Source organism: Gambusia affinis, linkage group LG06 (assembly GCF_019740435.1).
Source record: "Gambusia affinis linkage group LG06, SWU_Gaff_1.0, whole genome shotgun sequence".
NCBI lineage: Eukaryota > Metazoa > Chordata > Actinopteri > Cyprinodontiformes > Poeciliidae > Gambusia > Gambusia affinis.
The window spans coordinates 19,921,805-19,944,399 of NC_057873.1; the positions used below are offsets into that span (position 1 = coordinate 19,921,805).

Here is a 22,595-nt window from a genome sequence, read left to right on the forward strand (position 1 = left end):
CAACATGAATTATAGCTTCATGAACTATAACTGTAGTTAAACCTTCACAAAAATTACAGACCGATCTGTAAATTTCTAATATGAAGTAGGTTAGTTTGGTGACATTAAGTTAGGAGGAATGTATGCATGTGCACAGCAGAGTAATATTAAAAGAGCAGAAATTACACCTGAGTGCAACAAGACTTTGACTTACACTTTTAGTTACGGTTATTTATTTGATTCTGTGAATTTCAGGCAGACTGGTCTCACAACTGAGTGGTTTTAATTTCCTCTGCATGGTGCCAGTTAGTTATATCTCTAAGATATTGCTCTCAGCAATTATCCTCACTTCCTCTTATTCACTAAATAAATGCAGAATAAATGTTGCAACAGGAGCCTGTGTTTGCGTTAATGTCCATGCTTGGTGGTCCAGACGTTTGACCAACACACCTCAACAACTTTCTGCTAGCTTGTGCTGCCCTAGGAGCTATAAACGTGAACAGGTGAAAGGGGAATGTTGTGAAAATTACAGTAAACACCTTTTAATAGCCACACAACTACGATAAAGAAACGATTAAATTGTAATACGCCAGCAGCTCTTGTAGACATCAAGTAAAAATAATAAATTTAGAAGAGCTCAGAAGAGTGTAATATCATATTCCCTGTCATAAAAAAAGACTTGCCCAAATCAACATCTACTACTTTTTCTAGTATAGCTACAGCCTAGATGCTTTTATACAACAAAACACAAGAGTTGGATGTATACTGTGCATGGACAAAAAGAGCAGACTCTAAACTTTAATTTGATGGTAGGCATATCCAACGTGAAGGGTTTATGAAGCACTGAAAAGACAGAGAACATGCACACTGCTCCATTCATGCTGCAGGGTACGTGTGAGCCGGAGTGAAGTGTTGACACACTCCAGATGGACACGCAAGGAAGGAAAAAGCCAACCTCACGACAGCACCTGTGCTGTAAGAGCAAGAAAATGTCAAAAAGAAAACATGACATCATCGTTTTATTCCTCTGGGCCCACTCTTTCAAGAATAACGTGCAGAAGAGCTTCTCTTTTCCGTGGTGAGACATAGGTTTAAAAGTTGTCTCCACAGACAGTGTGACGAACTGGCATCTGATGAAACTTGTCAGAAAAGAAAGAGCTTTTCTAATTCCATGAAATGGTAGAAATAGACCATTGGTGCAAAAGAAACAAAGGACCTCAGATAGTCAAAGTCACTACTTTAGGACTGCAGATTTATTAATCAGGTTATGTATAAATGAATAGCAGGAAATTAGTCTTGTAATCTCAGCATCAGTAATTTGCTTGTAGCTTCAACATACTGGCTAACCTGTTAGCACCAAATCTTGGTAAATGTCCGTTAAAAAAAATAATCATAGTTCTGTGAAAAATCTTAATTGCCTCGGTTTGGAAAATGACCTCAGCATTGTTAAAATGACAGACTGTTTTCTCTGCAAACACTTTGACAATTTAATGTCAAGACAAATAATGCTGATATTTTAGACATTAAGAATATAATTCACAATGTTTGTGGTTATCAAGTTGTGACAAACTGCTGATTTTTAAAAATAAAACTGTCAAGGCAAAATCTTTGGCATTTGACAGACAACTGTAATAATTTTGTTGATCGATTGTGGCAATAAGATTTTTTTAATTGAGAAATTTAGCTTTGTTTTCTCCGATTCATTAAGTTGTTGGATGCAAAGATGCATAGACTTTTTAAATATTTTGATTTATCAATAAATAGACAGAGAAATAAACTAAAGGACACATACAGGTGAAATGATAGATAGATAGATAGATAGATAGATAGATAGATAGATAGATAGATAGATAGATAGATAGATAGATAGATAGATAGATAGATAGATAGATAGATAGATAGATAGATAGATAGATAGATAGATAGATAGATAGATAGATAGATAGATAGATAGATAGATAGATAGATAGATAGATAGATAGATAGATAGATAGATAGATAGATAGATAGATAGATAGATAGATAGATAGATAGATAGATAGATAGATAGATAGATAGATAGATAGATAGATAGATAGATAGATAGATAGATAGATAGATGATAGATAGATAGATAGATAGATAGATAGATAGATAGATAGATAGATAGATAGATAGATAGATAGATAGATAGATAGATAGATGATGGATGGATGGAGTGGATGGATGGATGGATGGATGGATGGATGGATGGATGGATGGATGGATGGATGGATGGATGGATGGATGGATGGATGGGCTACACATGTGTTTTCAGTCTTTCCTAAGTAGTTGCTCTGGTGGATGTAGCTTCGTACTCATGGGGATATGAGGTCATTGTGGTAATAAAAGTAAAATGTTTCAGTCGCCTGTTACAGTGAAAAGAGGAAATAGATCATATGGAAAAGAAATGACACACTCTGCACACTAAAGAACAAACACACCTGCAAAAATCCTGCAGCTGAGAATGCACAACAATCAGATATAATCCCAACAGCAATCTATTTCCTTTCAATATATTCTACCTGCAACAATCAGGAATACCGCATAGGTTAATTATGGCAAACTAAAAACATCTACTAAAAGCAATGAGGGCTGAAATGCCAGTAGATGTTTGATCAAGACAAAAGAGAGAATACACTGAGGCCCATGTTCATCCATCATGCCCCTGCAGCACATTCCCTCACATGGGTCCACTGCTGGATTTTGGGAAGCCGGCCCGGCTAAAATCAGTGGGTTGACCTTGTGAAGTGGCCTGTGATGTATGAGCAAAAGCAAAGCTGTAATCTGTGGACACGTTCCTGCGCGTCTCAGGATTTGATGCACAGGCCAAATTGCTTCCAGACAAACATCTCAGACTGTAGGTGAAAGAAGACCACGGCTCAGGAGAGCAGTTCTTCCTTTCAGAAAACATTACCATGGCCTTGAACACCTATTTGTCGATCGCACCTCTCATTTGCGTCAGAGTATTGCTTTGCGAAGAAGAAGTGCGATCCTTCAGCAGATGACATGCATGAAGTATGCCCTTTGTCTCCCTAAACCTCTTTTTGTCCTTTCTTAGAAGCCGATGTATGATATGACATGACACAGATCAGGGGCGAAGCCCGTGTCACAACCCTGCTGACATTAGCCTTTGCGCTTCGGTGTCAGTTTTTAGTCATGTCGTCATAAATTCTCCCTCATTTTTTTGCCAGCTGTGTTTTATAATGTGACGAAATCCATCTTAATCTGTTTTGAAATTTTAGACCAAATAATATTTCAACTGTGGATCAAAATGCATTTGAGTGTTTATAGTTCTTACACCTTTGTTTTAAATTTGATGCCAGTGGCGTTAATTACAAACCAGTAAAAGGACATGTTTACCAGTGAGGCGCATCATGCAGTAGTGAACGAAACTTTGGAAAAGTTGGGAAGCTGGGGAATGTTAAGTGTCAACACTGGGAACAGCTAGGAGATTTAACACCCACGCCCCTTTATGACACAGCTGATGTGTTGTACAATGTGTATCATGTTTTCGGTAATATCGTGTGCGGGGAAGTCTGTGATACCTTTAAACCTCGGAGTATTGTTCAGTTTCTACATTGCAAATGTCATCTGAAGGGATTTTTCCCACACAGCTTTCAGGGTTTCTGTTCGAGTGCCACAGAAAAAACATTTATCAAGTTTCTACCTTCACTGTGGTTTAACTTTTATACAGCAAAAAATCTAGTTATGGAAAAGAATGTAATTTCAACATAGCCATGAATTGTTACTGACCTTCAGTTGAGCATAATGCACTGTGAAAGTCCAGCTTGTGGAGATATATTTCAGAGTATTTAGCCTTTTGCTTTTCTTAGTTCATAAATCCTAAATTTGATTTTTGTTGTCTGTACAGCAAGTTAAATTGGGGTCAGAGACCATTTTTAGGGTCATGATCTTGGGTTACGGTTTTGGTATTTTTAAGGATTTGCACCTTAATCATTGTGTTTTTGTATTTTTGCTTTATATATATATATTTTGAATCATGTGTTTACATTTTTTGACCGCTTTGTTATAAAATATCTTAGGTTAAGGGCTAAAAAGATAGCATATTTTAATTAGTTCTTTATTAAAAGCACACAAGTTGATTCTATTCATTCCTTTTTTTCTGTCTGGTTTTCTTTTCCTTGTAGTTTCAAAAAGATTTAAAGTAGGCCTCTAGTAGCACAATATTTATCTTCAGTTTTCTTATCAACATTGCTCTATTTTGCTTTTGGAAATAAAGTTTTCAAGGTCGACGACGGTGGTAAGAGTTCGTCCTACTAGAGAGTTGTCCCATTCCGCCTGTCTCTGTCTTTGAGCAAGACACTTCACCCCTCCTTGCCTGCTGGTGGCGCCACTGAATGGCGATAGATCTGTCTCCTCATTGACACGAGGAGGCTGGAATTGAACCTACAACCTTCCGATCACAAGACAACCACACAGCCACAGTCGCCCGAGAAAAGAATGTAAACATGTTAAAAATGAAAAAACAAAACAAAACAAACAACAAAAGACAACTTTATCCATCCATCCATTATCTTTACAAGCTTATCCCTGGTGAGGTCAAAGGGTTGCTGGTGCCCATCTCCAGAGGTCAGTGGGCCAGAGGCGGGGTACACCCAGCAGGGCAACACAGAGACAGACAGAACAAACTCCCATGCACACACACTTAACTTAAGTGTTAAAAAAAATGCCAAGGTCAGGAAAATTATTTTACTTTTTTGCTACCATCAGCCATATTTCCTAACTCCAGACAAGTTGCGTATGGAAGCACTCATTTTCTTATCTATATTAGATTATTGAAATATCAACAAAGGCTGATTCCTGGATATTAATCTACTTAATGCAAACACTATAAATGCCTTAGTGCCACTTTCTGCCACAAAGCTGCACTCTCTCACTGTGGAGCCCAGACAAGATAAGGTGGAAGACTGTAAACAGAACATCCAAAGTATTTTCTCACACGTCCGGCTGCATTTCTTGGAAAGCTTTTGCCAGCGTGCACGTCTGTGATTCGGCCAAAGATAATAGGAGTACGGTGGGAAAAACTTCAGAGACAGCTCATCAGATAATGCTGCTTTGCGATGTTTAAATTACAGAAGATCCACCCTGTGTGTGTGCGCGTGTGTGTGTGTGTGTGAGAGAGAGACCGGTGGCGGGGGCAAAGCCATATTAGTTGAAGAATGTGCATGTGTTTTAATTTTTCTAAACTCTCAGATGAATGGCATCCCATGTTTTCTGGCACATTAGCAGAGAAGTCATGTCAGCTGTTTTTACAGCTGCTCCTCTCAAAGCCTTGGTTTAGAGCAATTTATGCACTCGAAAACAAAATCCAAGGAATCAGGCCCAGCGCAGGCTGGTGCCTAAACAATCAAAATGACTGAGAATGTAAGCGGATAAGGTTACAGGAGACTGGCATAGATTACAATAATTTCTAATTATTTTAGAATAAATAAAGCAATGCCGACAAAATATTCAATTTTAGCATTGGGAGGATTTTTTTTCTATCCAGGCTTCTAGACATATTATAATTTTGTCCAGGGATTGAGTAATAAAACGACATTAATCATAACTGTATTCCACAAACAATGCCAGGATAAGATCATTGGGTTTTTTGTTTTTCACAAGTTCTTAGCTAATCGTAAGAAGAAAATTCAGAAATCACATCTGCTCACTTGGTAACTTTAAGCTCTGCAATGAGAAGCTTACATGACTGCATAACAACAGTAGACAATTCACTGGCCACTTTATTAGGCACACAGGTTAAAGTGCTTGTTGGAACTCATAGCGAACCAGCCAGTAACACGGCAGCAACGCCATTATTTAGAAAGTCATGGTGAAGACGAGATGCCGAAGGTCACACCAAACAGGCTCGTTTGAGTTTTTCAGAAACTTCTGATTTACTACAATTTTTTTTTTACACAAAATGAGAAAATATCCATATAGCAGTTGTTGTGTGGACTAAAATGCCTTGAAGGCGTCAGAGGATAATGGTCAGACTGGTTCAAGGTTGTAGGTCGGCTACAGTAGCTTAAAAGGCTCCAAAATCAGACAATAACAGGGTTGAAATTTGTATCTGGTGCAAGGAGTCTGGATTCCAGCTGCAACATTCAGAACTGGCATGGATCCATCCTGCCTTGTCTGAGTGGTTCAGGTTGTTGGTGGTGGCGGTGGTCTAATGGTCTGGATGAAATATTCCAGACTCACTTTGTTCCTTATTAGCAGTTGATCATTGTTTTAAAAAGCCCAGGGGTCTCAAACTCCAGTCCTCGAGGGCCGCAGTCCTGCAACTTTTAGATGTGCCTCTGCTGCAGCACAGCTGAATAGAATAATTAAGGCTCTGGAGAACTGACCTACACAAGGTGGAGGTAATTAAGATATTTCATTCCAGCGTTTTGTACCTGTGGCATATCTAAAAACTGCAGGACTGCGGCCCTCGAGGACTGGAGTTTGAGACTCCTGGCCCTAACCTGTCAGACTAGCCATGTCTTCCCCTTTCTGACCATCTTCTGAAGGCCGTTTCCAGCAGGAAAACGTCATTAAGCTCATCTCAAACTGGCTCACTGAACTCCAATGACCTCTACAGTCACTAGATCTGAGTCCAACAGGACACCTTTAGGATGTGGAAGAACAGAAATCCCAGCATGATGGATGTGCTACAGAAAAACTATTTGATGCTATTATGTCAACATAAGGACCAAAATCTCTGAGGAATGTTTCTGATGTGTTGAGGAAGACTTAAGGGAGCTATGAAGGCAAAACACTATTGAGCAACCACTCTTTTGTTTTAACAGGGGCTTTAAAATTGTTTTAAGACTCTACAAAACATATTTTTCTGTGCTGATAATGGTGTGCATCATGTGCAGCTGGAGCAGGAAAAATGGAACTCTGTTTTAGAGCTGATCTCACTTCTTCCAATAATAAAATGTTTGTAAAACATTACATGTCCAGCTAAGTTTGCTAAAAAAAAAAAAAACATAATTTCTTTACTTGAATAGCACAATTTGGTTGGATACGGTCATTCTTTGAATTCCCAGACATATTCACATTTTACCTGTTGTTCAAAAATGTTTCACCGTGCACATACTCCTTCATGAGTTATGTCTGTGAACTTAAGACAAATCCCTCCATAGTTTCTGAATTCCTCCGGTGGTAAAGTAGCCAAGTGGGCTTCAGCAATGTGGTCCCCATTAAATTCACAGTCACTCTGTCAACCAATAAGTCAATCTAAGTTGCGCTGAACTCCTCTTTTTTTGCGGCAAACCCCAGACACCCGTGTGCAGCTGCATCAACCTGTGGCGACCGGCTCTTCCCAAAGGCTTCGGAGAAACAACGCTGCAGCTCGTCTGATTCAGATTGGAATAAAAACAGTAAGAAGTGTCGGCCGGGTTCTGATTTCCCTGTCAGAGTCAGGATCTTCTCTTTGGGGACTGAATGCTTTTTTAACTTATCGTAGCATAGCTCAGAGTACACTGCATGCTGTCGAATGAATAAAAAATATGTACATGATGTTACAAAATGAAGGTCTTGGGAAAATCAATTAAAATACTCACTATTTCAAGGAGCAACAGAATCATAATGTCCTTTCACGCAAGTTTCCGACTGGGATTATGTTGTTATATTCTCCTTATTCTTAATGCTTTTGGTTTTCATAACAATCTGATTTTGTTTGTCTTCTCATAAAAAGAAGCACTGGTTGTTTACCAACAGTTTGACACAGTTTCTCTTCATGCCGAAATCAAAGTTTAGCAGCCTTATGTCTCACAAAATGATCACTTACAGAAGGTTTTCATGCTGGTAAGCCATCTCAGATGTGACGAACTGAAGATAGTTTATGAACTGGATTATAGCGCCATCCCATGTTCAAAAAAATGCCACATTTACACTCAATTTTGCACTGAATTTTATAATTATAAAATTATATAATTTCTTTTAACAGCTGAAGGCAAGACAGTTTCCATAAGATTTAAAATGGCACTACACATAATACTGCTCCTTTAACAAGGATAGGTAAATATTTCAGTTTCAACATGTGCAAAACTGACAAAAACTACTAATATGTTTCTGGAATTTAAGGAAAAAGTGGTTTTATGTGGAGGGCTAGTGGTGACAAAATAAAATAAAATCAATAATCAATCAAATCAATAAATAATTAAATACATTGTGGAATTATGAATATGAAACTAAATGTCAATTAAATTAATAAAATGTCACATGGAATAATTAAATCTACCCTCTTAAATAATACATTTCAATTCTAAAATCTCATTTTATATTTAAAAATATATTTGTTTATTTAATGTCTCCTGAACTCCATATAGTTTTACAAGGTGCAAGTGAAAACAAATGCCCTTTTTTATTGACTTAAAAATATTTGTCTTCCTCTGCACTAGTATGTATTACTTTATATTGATTCGTCAGATTAAAATCCAACAAAATTTCTTTTTTTGTTCTTGTTGAGGCAGATAGTGGATTTTTTTTGTTGTTTTTGTTGAGGCAGATAGTGGATTTTTGTTGTTGTTGTTGTTGAGGCAGATAGTGGATTTTTTTTTTTATTTTGCTGACGCAGATAGTGGATGCTTTCTGGTAACCCTGGAGATGTTGTTTCACCTGTGTAGAAGTGGAGCTCTGTCGCCACCTGGCGGTTAGCGGCCGTCACTGTCTGTGTTTCCTAAACTGAAGATGGCGACACGAGTCCTTCAGAGGGTCCGCGGAGGCTTCACTCCGGCTAAAAGCAGGGCTCTGTCAGCCGGAAGCCTCTCGCTCTGGGTCAGGTGAGCAGTCACACTACGGTGCACCTGGCTGTCGTGTTTGCAGCCTATTATTTTGGCTGTTGTGTGAAATATTCACCCGGTTTTTCTGTGGCTACCTTGAGCCCGATAAAGCTAGCCCGCTGACTGTTAGCAAACCGGGGTTGGCCTTCAGCTGTTAGTCACTCTGAAGATTCATCCCCTATTGATTTATCCCGGGAGGTGTGTGACAAAAGCTGCGTGTGTTGATTGGTAGAAGTGAAATAACAGCAGTCTCTGTCATATTTTGCCTTTAACCATGTGTAGTGCTCAAGGTCAGCTTGTTATTTATTGTTTAGCTTCATCATAATAAATACACAGGTCTTTTTATTTCTTTCAAGCAGCTTGTGGGTCATCACACTTCATGGAAATGCGCTGTATGCACTGTATAATTTTAAGCTGCATCGTGGCAGTTCGTGATGTACTCCTTCATCGTTTCATCCTGTGTTCTTGGTTCAGAGGATTTTCAGCATCCAACAGCAGAAACAGAGAGGACAGCTGGTTTAGGTCTCTGTTTGTCAGGAAGGTCGATCCCAGAAAAGATGCACACTCCACCTTACTGACCAAAAACAAGGAAAGTAATCTCTACAAAATTCAGTGTAAGGTCCCCACATGAATATTGGGTCCTCGACTTTTAATGTGTCTAATAATAAGACCAATACTAATGACACTTCTTCCTTCGTCAGTCCATAATGTGAAGCCAGAGTGCCTGGATGACTACAATAAGCTGTGGTAAGTGTAATTATGACTAAAATGTGTCTATATTAGATTACTAAAATTAAGTACAGTGCCTTTCAAAAATATTCATGCAATTTGCATTAGACTTTAGACTCTGTCACTCAGGTCTTGTGGTTCTAGTCTAATCTTCACCCCCAGAGAGTGCCTGAGAAGATTGGTAATCACATCCCGCTGTGGATTATCCACATAGTTTTAGGTCTGGACTTTGAGTAAGCCATTCCAACACAAGAAGATGTTTTTATTTTTAACCCTTCTGTTGCAGCTCTGGCTCATTTTTCTGCTGTAAAGAGAACCTCTTCCTCAGTCGAAAATCTTTTGCCGCCTCCACTGTTTATCTATATTTAGCTCAATTAAACCTCCTATTTGTTCTCACCTGCTTGTGGTTCACTGCAAACACATTCTTTCATCAGCACCTGTCTTTAATAAAGACCAGATTAGTTATTGTTGTCATATCAACGGGACTTGTTCCCACTGAACCGCTCGGTCAGTTTAGGAAAATGACCACATTTTTTTAGGTTCGCGGTTTCAGGTGACTGATTGAACAGAGCTCTGTGTGAGGTTTGAACCTTGGGATGCAGCTTAGTAACCTTGCCTTGTTTATATGTTCTCTATTGCTGTTCCCTAACAAACCTGAGGCCTTCATAGCAAAGCAGTATTCTTACTGAGCTCAATATACACACAAGTGAACTTTATTTGATTATCACTTTCGAAGACAATTGGTTGCCCTTCATTTTGTTTGGGGTATCAGATTGGAAGGGGCTGATTTAAAATACACAAACCTCTTTTCAGATTTTTGATGATTGTAAAAAAACATAGAAAACTGTGTGCCCTTCTAATAATTATGCACTGGTGTGTTGCTCTCATACGTAAAATCCAATATAATGCGCTGAAGTTTACAGTTGTATTGTGACAATGTGGAACAAAATGATACTTTTGCAAGGCTCTGCATAAATTCCTTCTCAACTGTCTCAACTTAATGAAGACTGAAGGATCTGTATTTGTGGCTCAAATCTAAGTACATGATCAGATTGTTGCTCAGCTACTGCTGTTTAGAAGTTAGCTTTAGCTTTTTAAAGTCCCCTGTGCTCATGTCTGTTGTGTCTGCTGGCCTCATGTTGTCTGTTCTGTCGCAGCGAGGACGTTCTGCCCTCCATCCATGCTGATAAGTACTACCCCTGTGAGCTGGTGGGAACCTGGAATACCTGGTATGGAGAACAAGACCAGGCTGGTAGGATTACTAATAACAACACACAAATCTGCAGTTTAACAGGTCTACGCTGTTACGCATGGTTTTGCAATCAACAGGCGAGGCCTACAGCATCAACATAAAATCATTCATTTACAGACAATAAACTGCCGATTTGTAATTTATGATGTTTGTTTTTTGATTTTTTGATATTTCTTTCTTTCTTTCTTTTTTTTTTTGGTTGAAATTGTAATTGAGTTGAACTAACTTTCCACCTGATTATAGTTGAACTGCTGTTAATGAGAAGTTGTTTCTGCAGTTCATCTGTGGCGCTACAGAGGCGGCTACCCTGCTCTGACCGAGGTCATGAACAAGCTCAAGCAGAATAAGGTGACCTCCATTTCCTGCGCTCGTTTTATCGCTCGCTCTCTAGAGTCAAAGTAAATCTCACGGATCCGTGTCTGTCGGACATCAGGAGTTCACGGCGTACAGAAAGGAGCGCGGGAAGATGCTGCTGTCGCGCAGGAATCAGCTCCTGCTGGAGTTCAGCTTCTGGAACGAGCCCCTCCCCCGGGAAGGCCCCAACATTTACGAGCTCAGGTCTTATCAGCTCAGGGTGAGGAACGCCACCAACACGCCATTGCATCAGTGGGGCTCTGTGCTCAGAGTCATCGCTGCACTGGATCACAGGAGGAAACTGCAGGAATGTAGCTGACTGCAGGATCTGTTTACACAGATGAAATTATGCAAATCTCCTTTAAATATCCACACTCAAACTCATCAAGAGTATCACTGTTTGTGTTTATTTGGCAATTTAGTTTATATTGAACTTAAAAAATCTCAATATTAGCATTATTCTATTCATTTTGAGCTCTTATTTACTTTTCTTAATCCTTTTTCTTCAATTAAATTAAATGATTCTTATAAAAATGTTGTTTCATTTTGTGTTATGGATGTCATCTAATTCACGTAGGGTCAAAATTATACATACATGTTAAGATACACACACAAATTCATGATCTTCAAGCCTGTATGAAGATTTTCTTGCTCTTTGTGAACAGTGACCCAATTCTTGGTCTTAAAAATGTTTGAAGTTGAAGGTTGTCATTATTACGCCACACTAAAAAAAGGGAACATTTAAAGTAAATGAATAAGAGCCCAAAATATTATTACAATCTTTACAGATGTTAACAAAGTCTCTGTTTCACGCCTTACTTTTTCCAATGAAATCAGTTTGCAACATTTTCTTCTGTGACACTTCTCACAAAACGAATTCTAGTTTTATCTGAAGCTCTGTTACGAACACACCTGGTTTGTGCATTTAGCCCGCCCGCATCTGGATGGTTTTATAAACATTTTCAGTATTTGATCATGCCTGCTGTTAAATTCAGTGTAGATCTGCTCAAAGCCAAGCCCTCTCTTGCAGATTTAAGTCCTGCTTTCTAATCTGACAAGGTCAGCCTTCATCTAGCTGTGCTCCCCATGCAACATGTGAAAAATGCCCTCCATTACCCCTTGTCTCAGCCTGCGATTATATCTGAGAAACGGCAGGAAACGTGTTGTCTTAAGCTCAGTCAGATGATTGAAGAAGCCTTCACGTGTCGTTATTCTTCCATCTTAATGTATTTAATCTGGAGAGAAGTTTTGAACACTGTTTTATTGCAATAAGGAATGTTGTGTTTTCTCCCTCCTCCTGCAGCCAGGAACCATGATCGAGTGGGGTAATTACTGGTAAGGCAGCCTGAATTCATTTGACTCATTGAACTGTAGTTACAGAGCAGTTGCAGCACATGAACCCTCTCTCATCACACTGTCATTAACAAGAGATATTCCCCGGAGACGCTTCAAAGTTGAAGCCGCGCTGTAACTGAGATTAAATCTCAAGTGTAGCTGTTTGCTTGAAGGATTTGTACATTATTAGACGTTACATTAAGCAGCCATCTTCTTAATGACAAATGACAGCATAATTGAGGCAGCTAGAGATTTTTTCCCAATATAAACCGTTCCGTCAACCTGTCTAGCGCAGTTTTTATGTACTTTAGAGCATCGGAATGAGGTGTAGCTGCTTTTCTAATGTGAGGCCTCGTGTTTCATTCTGTCTCTGGGGGGGGAGAAATATATCAACATCACTCTAAAGCTGGTTAGTATTACCTTTTTTGTTGCTTTTATGGTTGCTTTAATTCGCTGTTATTTGAAGAACCCCCTGTAGACCTATAAATAATGTCAGTAAAGCTACTTAAAGCAATTTCAACGTAATTTGTGTAGGTGACAGCTTAAAGTTCTGCTCCAAGTTACAACAACATGTAGAAATGAGCCCTCAGAGTTTAATGGACACGATCTGAAAACCCATGTTTGCGTTGGGGTGAGACTAAAACATTCCTTTCGCAGCAGCTCACCCATCCTGGCCCGTGTTGGGGTTCAGAGCAGCTCGTTGATCGATCAGGTTAATGCCAGTTTTCAGACAGGGGCCAGAGTTAATTCAGACATGAGGAGAGTTTATGATCTTTGAAGAAGGTTTGGTGTGTTTTGGCGCCGGTTTTTGACTCGAGCTGCTTCTCGTCCTGCAGGGCCAGAGCAATCCGATACCGCCAGCGCAACAGCGAGGCCGTGGGAGGGTTTTTCTCCCAGATTGGTGACCTTTACATGGTCCATCACCTTTGGGGTATGACTGAACACAAGCATGTCCATGTTTACATCATTTCTCCTATTACCCATTTGTTTTTTTCTCCTTAATACTGTTATGGTCTCCTTAAGACCTCCAGACTTGTTAAAAAGCCTCACCTTGGTTACATAAATCTTGCATTAGGATTTCTGACAAAATAAGCAAAATATAATCCTAAAAAGTAAACTTGTATAAGAAATGTTTAATGGCTCTATAAAATTGTTGCAATTAGCTGAGATCATTTTATTGGCCCTCATGCGGAAACATAAACCGTCAATGCTAGCAAACTTTCTTTGTGTCGTTACGAAAGGCGTTAAACTACGAAGGTCAACGCAGCATGACAACACTGGGATACAGTTAAGAACCATAAAACTAAAGTTAATAAGAAGACAGACACTTACACACACATGTGTGTGTGTTGAAATATTGTTGGAAATAATAGCAAATTAGCATCAATTCTTATTTCCGTCGCTCTTTTTGACAGAAAAATATTCTACATGGCGATAATTAACCGACGTAGCAGTTACGGCATGCTACTTATTCTGGTTTTTTTAGTTAAAAAATGTTTAATGTTTACAGAAGATCTGAAAAAATTACTTAGTAATAATGTGTTACTAGAAGGCATTACTAAAAATACCTAAATCCCAACTGTAGAGTCTTTAAAAAAACGTCAAATAATAAAAACGTAAAATCAGTAAACAATTCATTAGCCTGGTGGGGGTGTAAGTAAAGCCTGGTGACCCGCCAGGCTTGTAATAAACTGGGGAATTGTGTTGTGGAATTGCATCATTAATTAAAAATGGTGATTACTGAGATCAGTTCAAATCTTACTGGGGAGTTTAATCGTTAAGGTCATGAAATTTGTGAAAAATTTGTGAATCAAACTTTCTGAGAAGCGCGAGTCTGGATTTTCATTATTTGAAAGGAATAATCATAAACAAACAGGAATGAACTCTAAGTGTATTAATGTGTGTCTTTAAATTAAATAAATCGTCTTTTTTTTGACAGTATTCTAATTTATTGAGTTGTCCCTTTACTCTTTGATTTGCAGCCTACAAAGACCTTCTGTCCCGAGAAGCCACCAGGAACGCCGTGTGGCAGCAGGAGGGCTGGCATGAAGTGGTGTATTACACAGGTGAGCTAAATGAAACCCTTTGTACTCCAGCTACCGTGGTTTTCCTTAAGTCAACCTGATGAACCTTCATATTTTTCTCTCTGCAGTCCCTCTCATTCAGCACATGGATTCTAGGATCATGATCCCAACTAAAGCTTCCCCGCTGCAGTAAGGAGGGACGATCTGTTATCAGGATCAACTTTCTGTCAGTGCTACCAAAAAAAAAAAAACCCAAAACAAACAAACAAACAAAAAAAAAAAAACCAGCCCTCTTTTTGTTTTTATATTGGCTTCATAATGTCAAGAATCCACTCCTAAAAATACCTGCATTTCGATTCAAACAGATGTGGACGGTAGCGTGCTCTCGGTCACAGACGGTCGAAATGAACCAAATTGAAACCTTCTGATTGTCACGTGCAGCGTCTCGCGCCGCGCCAAAAAGCGGGCCAGAAGAAGAGCTCGTCTCCAGTTTGGGAAGCAACAGAAGTTACTGAAAAAAGTGCAAGTGTGTAAAAAAAAAAAAAAAAAAGAGCGGCGAGGATAGTAGTGTTGAAATTCATTGCTCAGTGCAGTAGCCATTTATTTATTTCATGTAGAGTACATGGTGTTTAAATGTGTTGACAAAGTGACTCTTTGATGTAAGCTGACCGACATCAGACGTCTTAATTTAAGAACATATATTTCAGTGACCTATCAAGGTGGTAAAGTCAGACATACCGTACAATGCAGATATCTGAATTTTATATTTGCTGTCTGTTACGAACACTCCGGGTTCTGTTCTGTGTTTTATTCTTATGTTTCCTGTTAAAGCAATGTTACCTCTTCCCGGTGCTGTGTTTGTAACTTTTTTTTTTTTTCCTGTTGAGACGGCATGCCTGGTTTTAAAAATCTGATTTTAATCCAACATTTCTTAAGCGTGGGAACCTGTTGTCCATCAGCGGTCGGGTGAATCTGCTGCGTTGTACTGTAATAATGGCTGATTTATCATTAAGGGATCCACATTTATCATTTTGTTTTTAAGAAGAAATATTGTTAGGAGATGAGAGAGAGCGGAAAGAAATTAAAATCATTCAGACATTCTTTACGGCACGTTCTGGTCTTTAATTGGGATTCTCCTTAAAGGACTGAAGTCGCCACAGTTTTTGACAGTCAAGTCGGGTTACAGTTCTCTTTAGTATTGAACACATTTCTAGTACAGTTCTCATTGCACATGCCATTATGTAACACCTACAAGTTATCAGATTCTGATGTGAAAATGCAAAAACACTAAAACTTAATGTCCACTCACACAGTGCTCGGTTACTTTTTTAGTACAAAAAAAAAAACATTAAAGTGAAGTTGGTCTACTGTAAATACTTCTGTTCATAAAAAAGTCTATTGAGTGTGTACTGGATAAAAAGCTTGCCTGGCACACCTTTGGGTGCAAATATATAAAAGGTTAAATTAGTAACAGAACTCCTCTAGCGCGTTTAGATCTTCTCCAGCTCCTTGAGCAGCTCATCGAAGCTCGTCACATACCAGGAACATCTCTCCTTGACTTGAGCTCTGACGACATTCCCGCCAAATCCAATAAAAGCATTCTGAAGAAGAAAAGACCGGATATTTTTATGTAAAAGGCCACGTCGTCACTGATGCTAAAGATGCATCGCTGGTGAGCGCAATAGGCTGATTTATACCCTGATCAACTTAAAACTCTCCCCTTTTTTATCTGTGAACAAGGTTTACATCTGATGGTGTAGGTGAGCGCCATCGGGCCATGCTAACAACGCTAACTAGTGTGGACGATAACTGGGCGAAGAATGCTAGAAGTTGTTTTTCAGTATCGATGAAGTATTTAAAGAAAATTAGGCCAGAAGAAGTAGCCGTAAGAAGCTATTAAATGGAAACTTTATGTTGGGACATGTTTTTGAAAAAGAAAAAGAGGAAATTGTCAGAAAATAACAGAAAAACTGCTCTATATTTTTTTCTTTTTATCTTTTAACCTCTGTTATGGAAAACGCTGGACGTGAAAATGTGGTAACCTCTAGAAAATCTCAGGTTTATGGTTTTAGTAATGCTAGATGCAGTCATTGATAATATAAAATGCTAATAATCAACTCTTAAAAAGTTTCTCCTTGTTTTAAAGTATTAAGAAAATCCTATTTCAAAGCAACCATTCTGTAATAGAGCACCATTTGTTCCTTACACTTATATAAAAAATGAACAGCTACAGCAGGAATAAAAACATATATTAAAATATATATACAAGCCCAAAAATATTCACACCCCTAGAAGTCATAGATGTAAAGTAATGTTATAGTTTTGCCAACATGTTTTCTCTGACTGGAAGTAACGTTTTGTAAATTTGATACAGAATCTGTGGAAGGTGCAAAAGATTTCAGTCATTTCAAAGACGCCTTTAAAGAGTGACTGGACAACTTGAAATGGAAGATTTTTCCATTAATTGTTGCGAAGGATATGAATAATTTCCAACATACAATGTGCTGTTAAACAGTCAGTAAAACGTTTTTTTTGTTGTTTAAAAGTGGTAACCCAATTAGATGATCTTTTATGAATGCTGCTCCTGTTTTATAGAAAGAGAATCAAAATCAAATGTGGGATCAGCAACTCTAAGCATTACAAAATTCAGAAAGTGGCTGCAAAATTCTCATTTCTGACACATTAAAGCAGATGTTCTCCAGTGAACACTTACAGCTGGGGGACAGGCCTCCAGATCAGTGGCTCCATCTCCGATCATCACCACCGTTTCGAAGCCGTGCTGCTCCTTCAACATGCTTATCACTTTTCCTTTGCCGCCGCTCTCTGCTGTGGGCTGAGCTTCGTCAAAACCGGCGTATTCACCTGCAAGTTTCGTTGGAGATTAGAAACGGACACAAGACCTGAAAGAGCTGAATGGACAGAGACGAGCACAAGACAGCGTGACCCGGCTCTCACCATTAAAGTAGAACTTGAGTCGGTTGGCGTAGACGTGATGCAGGGGGATGTTTAGCTGAGAAGCCACGTGTTCGACGATGCAGCGAAAACCACCGGAAATGAGGAACACCTTCATGTTGCGCTTGTGCAGACGGTCCACCAGCTCCCTGGACAAAAACGAAAAGCGTTTGGCAACTATGTGGAGAACTGAAAAAAAATAACAGGAAAATATTTAATTGTTGTTTCTTTACAGTTTACTTATCATCTCATTTAAAATTACTTCTCAACAAATTCTGTGTAGTACACAGTCATGGGAAAGTACTTCCCAGCTGCTTCCATATTACTTAAGAGGGAATGTTAGTAGCAAGACGCAGCTCTCTGGGCAATTCTGGCAGTTTACAAGCCTGAAGAATAAAGGTGTGTGTTAACAATGCCAAAGCGGAAAGATATCAGCAATCCCCGCAAGAAGCAATTGTTGTGGCCTGTCAACATGGGAAGGATCACTAGGCCATTTCTAAATTAACAGGAAGTCTGTCATTTTATAATGAGAATAATTGAAAACACTTACAAATATTCACTGGAGTGAATGTCATGTTTACGTTACAGTGGTGCAATTATAATTGATTTAGAGAGTATTTGGATCTGAATGAAACACAAAAATCAATTGATATGCCTCAGCAAGGCTTCATATAACTTTAGAAGTGAAGAATTTTCTACACACATTTCAGCTGTACAGTTTTGAAAGATGTCTATTTTCCTCAAAGAATTAATGGAACACCATTAGTGTTCAAAGTATAAAATTAGTTGATCACTTGTACCCGCTTCAACTTTTAAAGTACTTTTTGAGCATTTGATTTGTTTTAATAGTATATTTCTAAGCTGTCTCCAAAGGTTTTGAACTATGTATCAACTGGTTAATAAGAGCTGAGTCGATCAACAGCCCCAAAATGGTTTCTTTGGATCCTTGATAACTTGTGTAACTACACGGTACCCAGTCTGCATGAATTACTTCATAATGTTTAAACTATGAGACACCAATTACTGCCATTACCAAAGCAGGAAGAGAAATGTGGGCTAAATTTATCTGGACTGGGTTTTTGGAAAAACTATGTGTCACAAAAAAAATCCAAATCATATCAGAACAGCAACAACAAAATACCTGCATAGCACATATAGACACGTAACATCCAGTTTGTTCTTTACACTTGTTTTTGCACTGCTTCTGCATGCAGTGCAAAACAAAGTCTGCTGAATTGATTTACTTTATCAGCTCTCCGCACACTCACTTTATGCCTGGAGTCAGCTGAGGCGGGTGATCCGTTATGAGTTTGTTTACTTGTTCTCTGGAACATCGGATGATGGACAGACGCTCAGTAAGGGCCTTCTTGAACGTCATCGAGCCGCCCATGGCTTTACGAGTCCTAAAATGTCAAAGTGGACTGGGTTCATATCTACCAATATGGTTACTTTTAGGAAGGCGGAGTAAATAAACATACAAATGTGTTGAGGACAGAATGTGAACAGATGCAGCGCCTTACAGAAATATCCTGTAAACTGTTGGACATTTTATTGAGAGGTGTGAACGAAAGATATGTGGGAGTGTTGTTTGTACCTTTATAGCACTTTTGTCAACTTCAGTTTTTCTTTTATATACATAATAAACTAATTTGAATTTATAGTATTGGGATTTTAATGGGATAAATTGTGAGGTTGAAGGAAAATGATCTGAGGTTTTCAAACAGTTTTACAATTACAAAATCTGGAAACTGGTGTTCCTTTGAATACAACCTCCTTTACTCTGAGACATCTAAATAAAATCCAGAGCAATCTGTTGCTGCCTGATTATGCAATTAGGAAGAAGAAAGTCATAGACGAAGGTGAGCCGTGATGAGAGAGGTTTTGAGTTTGCCACATGTGACCATATCAGACGAAACAAGTGATACATAACTAAATGTGATGAAAACTAACACTGCACATCACCCCCAATGCTGGTGGTGGTAGCATTATGCTATGGGCATGCCTTTCTACGGTAAGGACAGGGAAGCCGGTCAGAGTTGAACTTTCTTGCCTCTCTGGAAGAAAACATGTTAAAGGCTGTGGAAAACTTAAAACTGGTACAGAGTCCAAACTACGGTAACGCTTTGTTTAAACAAACTCGTGTTAAAATTGTCCTGTCAATATCCAGACCAAAATCGAATTTAGCAGCTGGGGCAAGACTTAAACGTTGATGCCAAGAGAAAGTCCCCATCCAATTGAGGGGCCAAAGAGTTTTCCAAAGAACATTGAATAAAGACATCAGTTTAGATATGCAAAGCTCCTAGAAGTATACTCCAATGATTTGTGGCTCTCGTTGAGAGGTAGGTGCAGCTTGCACTGAAAGGTGGGGGGGGGGAGTCATAGTTTTTCTTCCTCTTCTGTGTTGGTCTATCATATACGTGCCCCTCCCCAGAAAATCAATTGGCATCTGTTGTAGTAAAATGGCAGAATGTGGAAAACCTAAAAGAGTAGAAGGACTTCTGCAAAGGCGTGCGTGAAAAGCGGTTTACGTACATCTCTCTGACCGCATCCCCCACCCCACAGAATTTGGCCAGTTCATCGATGCCTTCTTCTTTGATGACTGTGCTGTCCACATCGAAGCAGACAGCATCTGCTCTCCTGAAGAGCTCCTTTGTCTCCTGAATAGTTGTCATCGTGCTGGGGAGGGAGACAAAAAAAATTCAACAAGAGATGAGCAGCAGTGCTATTAAGCCTGGTCATTCAGACTGGGGATGTCAGGTGACATGAAGAGCTAACACTGGGATGTAATCTGGGCGGTCTGTTGCTGTGTTGTTGGTTTAAGGGGGACATCTCTTATGCCTGATTTCCTCCTGCATGCTGAGGACGCCGTTTCTCCGTTGGAGCAGAAAACACTGCTATTCACTGAAATACCTATATGTGCAAACTGTGTATCTATCTGACATTTTAAAAAAAAAGAACAAAAAAAACACAAATGAGTCTACAACGCAATAATTTGAACTAGAAAAGGCGTTAACAGTAGTTAACAATTAAAGAAGCCGGGAAGACTGGTGGATGGACATCTTCTGTCCCTGTTGCATCACCCCAATGCGGCATGCAGACGACTAAAGGTTCACCCCCTGAAGCCGCAACAAAACAGAAAAGAATAACACTCGTGAATGCTGCTGCTACTATTACTCTTCTTATGCAACATATCGAAACTTCAGTCGACGCGGAGAGCCTCTGGAATGTCTTTCCATTTGTATTTTACCTACACCCCCAGATCTTCTAGTGCAACTGTCAGCAGTAATAAACCACATAACCCTGCACCACAACACCACAGTGGTAAATAAATATGGAATATTGCGTTGCTCTTTATACATACCGAGAAAGAAGAGGGTTGATAAGGCACGAGAATGTTGGTTACATTAACATGAACCGACTGGGACTGCTCTCAATGGACCTTACCAAGCTCCGCCCACAACCGACCCACGTGACCGCAAGTCTCACAAGCAAAGCCTCGTAGCGCATTGTTTCTATGTAAACATGACTCCATTAGTGCATTATTTCTACCGGATTTTCACAATATATAGGCTACTAAAATGGACAGAGGAAATACCAAGTTCATGTCATCATCTGGGAGGAGGTTACTGGTTTCTCAGTCACAAGCTGGTTGCAAACCTGAGGTTAGCAGGTGTCAGTCGGTCAGTTATGGTAGATCTGAAATTTGGTTTGATGACCTCAATATGAGAAGCTACAGACTGATAAGAGGAACCAAAGAGCTCCGTTACGGTAAAGAAGCCATTTGTTTGTTAAAATTTTATGAAATCTATTTGTTCTTTTTGATGTTTGTTATGAATGACGTATAGTCACAAACAAACAGGGTAATTGGTCCAACGTTTAGAAACTACAGCGGCTGTAATGAGCCACAGCAAATGTAAACAAAGGTAAAATAACCCGAACAGGTGATCAACTCAAAACCATTCGTACCTTTTAGTCTGTCTCTTTGTAGTTTAAGCACACTTGTTACCGTATCAAATTACGTTAAAACATAACATTCACTCCGTTACGATATCAAGTTTCCAGGCTTGATATTTATTTCTGGATTATTAATCAGCGCTTCCCTGAACACAGCGATGGTTGATTGACCAGCTGTACTTTGTGCTAGAGTGGCTAACACGAGTAACAGTTTAGTCCAAAGCGTTTTCTGCTAAAATAAAATCTTTAGTGTGTGTCAGATACAGTACACGTTGCATATTGATCTGTTTAGCTAACGTTAGACTGTGTAGCAGACAGGCTTCAAGGTGTAGAAGTTGTATCAGAACTGCTATTATGCGGTACTTAGCTAACGAAAAGCTCGTGTTTGTGAGACTGCCACCCACGTGACCACGTAGAATGAGCATCAGCCAATGAAAAGCGGCCCCTCTGGTAAGGTCCATGGGCTCACCGACGAGGAAGAGACGAGCCAGACAGCTGACCAATCAGAGAGAAGCCGACAAGGTTCCCGCCCACTCACCCGCTGGCTCGCTGCCATGGCGACCTCAACGGTCAAATACCATGTGTTAGCAAAGCCGAAAAAAAATTACAGAAAGGTTGGAAAACTTGTAAGGCATATTATCAATTGATGTAAACAAAAATAAACTCAAATACGTTTGAAATGAACAAATTACATTTTTTTTCTATACATTTGTCGTCAGTATTTTGTCAATAAAGCTTGATTTTAAGTGAAATCCAAAGATTTCACTTAAAATCCCATTGCGGTAATAAAATATTATTTTATTACAAAAATAAAATTTTGTAATTCTATTGAAATTATTTTCTTATGTATGGCTTCAACTGTTCTTTTACCCCCAGTCCCCAGTTGTAACCAGGAGAATAACAGTGGAAATTTCCACTGAAAACCAGCTAAAAAAGGAAGAATGTGAGCTGTAGGTATTCAACTCCCAGGTGTCGTCTTTGATAAAGCATTTTGCTTTCCTTCCAATATCTTGCCACAACAGTTCACTGGAATTCCCTCTGACATTGGTGTCAGCCCTGTAGGGATTTTCTTTTTTCAGAGCTTTTGATGGCTCTCCTAAAAATTGACTTTTTGTGATGATAAGACATCATCCATTTTAAGGACCTCTTTGTGTCTAACTTTCTGGCAGATGTCTAAAATATTCTGATTCAATGATTCTCCATAACAATGACATCTATTTTGTG

The 22,595-nt window shown here is 39.1% G+C and overlaps 2 protein-coding genes across 2 annotated transcripts; one reads left to right on the forward strand and one right to left on the reverse strand.

Annotated features, from left to right (window-relative positions):
- Positions 1–7,141: 7,141 nt before the first annotated feature.
- LOC122833175 (protein NipSnap homolog 2-like) lies at positions 7,142–15,566 on the forward strand. The gene is made up of 11 exons (XM_044120549.1): positions 7,142–7,367; positions 8,616–8,771; positions 9,246–9,385; positions 9,473–9,518; positions 10,658–10,752; positions 11,030–11,100; positions 11,186–11,326; positions 12,410–12,441; positions 13,278–13,372; positions 14,424–14,507; positions 14,594–15,566. Exons 2-11 carry the CDS (start codon positions 8,680–8,682, stop codon positions 14,656–14,658), a joined length of 861 nt encoding a protein of 286 aa, XP_043976484.1. The 5' UTR covers positions 7,142–7,367; positions 8,616–8,679; the 3' UTR covers positions 14,659–15,566.
- psph (phosphoserine phosphatase) lies at positions 14,995–21,855 on the reverse strand. Its single transcript, XM_044120550.1, has 7 exons — positions 21,837–21,855; positions 20,779–20,856; positions 19,950–20,093; positions 18,686–18,820; positions 17,421–17,566; positions 17,179–17,327; positions 14,995–16,066 (listed from the first exon to the last, which is right to left on the reverse strand). Exons 3-7 carry the CDS (start codon positions 20,087–20,089, stop codon positions 15,956–15,958), a joined length of 681 nt encoding a protein of 226 aa, XP_043976485.1. The 5' UTR covers positions 20,090–20,093; positions 20,779–20,856; positions 21,837–21,855; the 3' UTR covers positions 14,995–15,955.
- Between the last annotated feature and the right edge of the window lie 740 nt (positions 21,856–22,595).

What these genes read in the sequence shown, in the direction of transcription:
- LOC122833175 (XM_044120549.1), top strand. Translation starts at nt 8,680, where the DNA reads ATGGCGACACGAGTCCTTCAGAGGGTCCGCGGAGGCTTCACTCCGGCT. An exon ending in AGCCTCTCGCTCTGGGTCAG is followed by an intron (nt 8,772 to 9,245) that starts GTGAGCAGTCAC and finishes TTCTTGGTTCAG; the next exon opens with AGGATTTTCAGCATCCAACA. An exon ending in CATGGTCCATCACCTTTGGG is followed by an intron (nt 13,373 to 14,423) that starts GTATGACTGAAC and finishes TTTGATTTGCAG; the next exon opens with CCTACAAAGACCTTCTGTCC.
- psph (XM_044120550.1), bottom strand. Translation starts at nt 20,089, where the DNA reads ATGACAACTATTCAGGAGACAAAGGAGCTCTTCAGGAGAGCAGATGCT. An exon ending in GGGGATGCGGTCAGAGAGAT is followed by an intron (nt 18,821 to 19,949) that starts GTACGTAAACCG and finishes TTGACATTTTAG; the next exon opens with GACTCGTAAAGCCATGGGCG. An exon ending in ACTCAAGTTCTACTTTAATG is followed by an intron (nt 17,328 to 17,420) that starts GTGAGAGCCGGG and finishes CGAAACTTGCAG; the next exon opens with GTGAATACGCCGGTTTTGAC.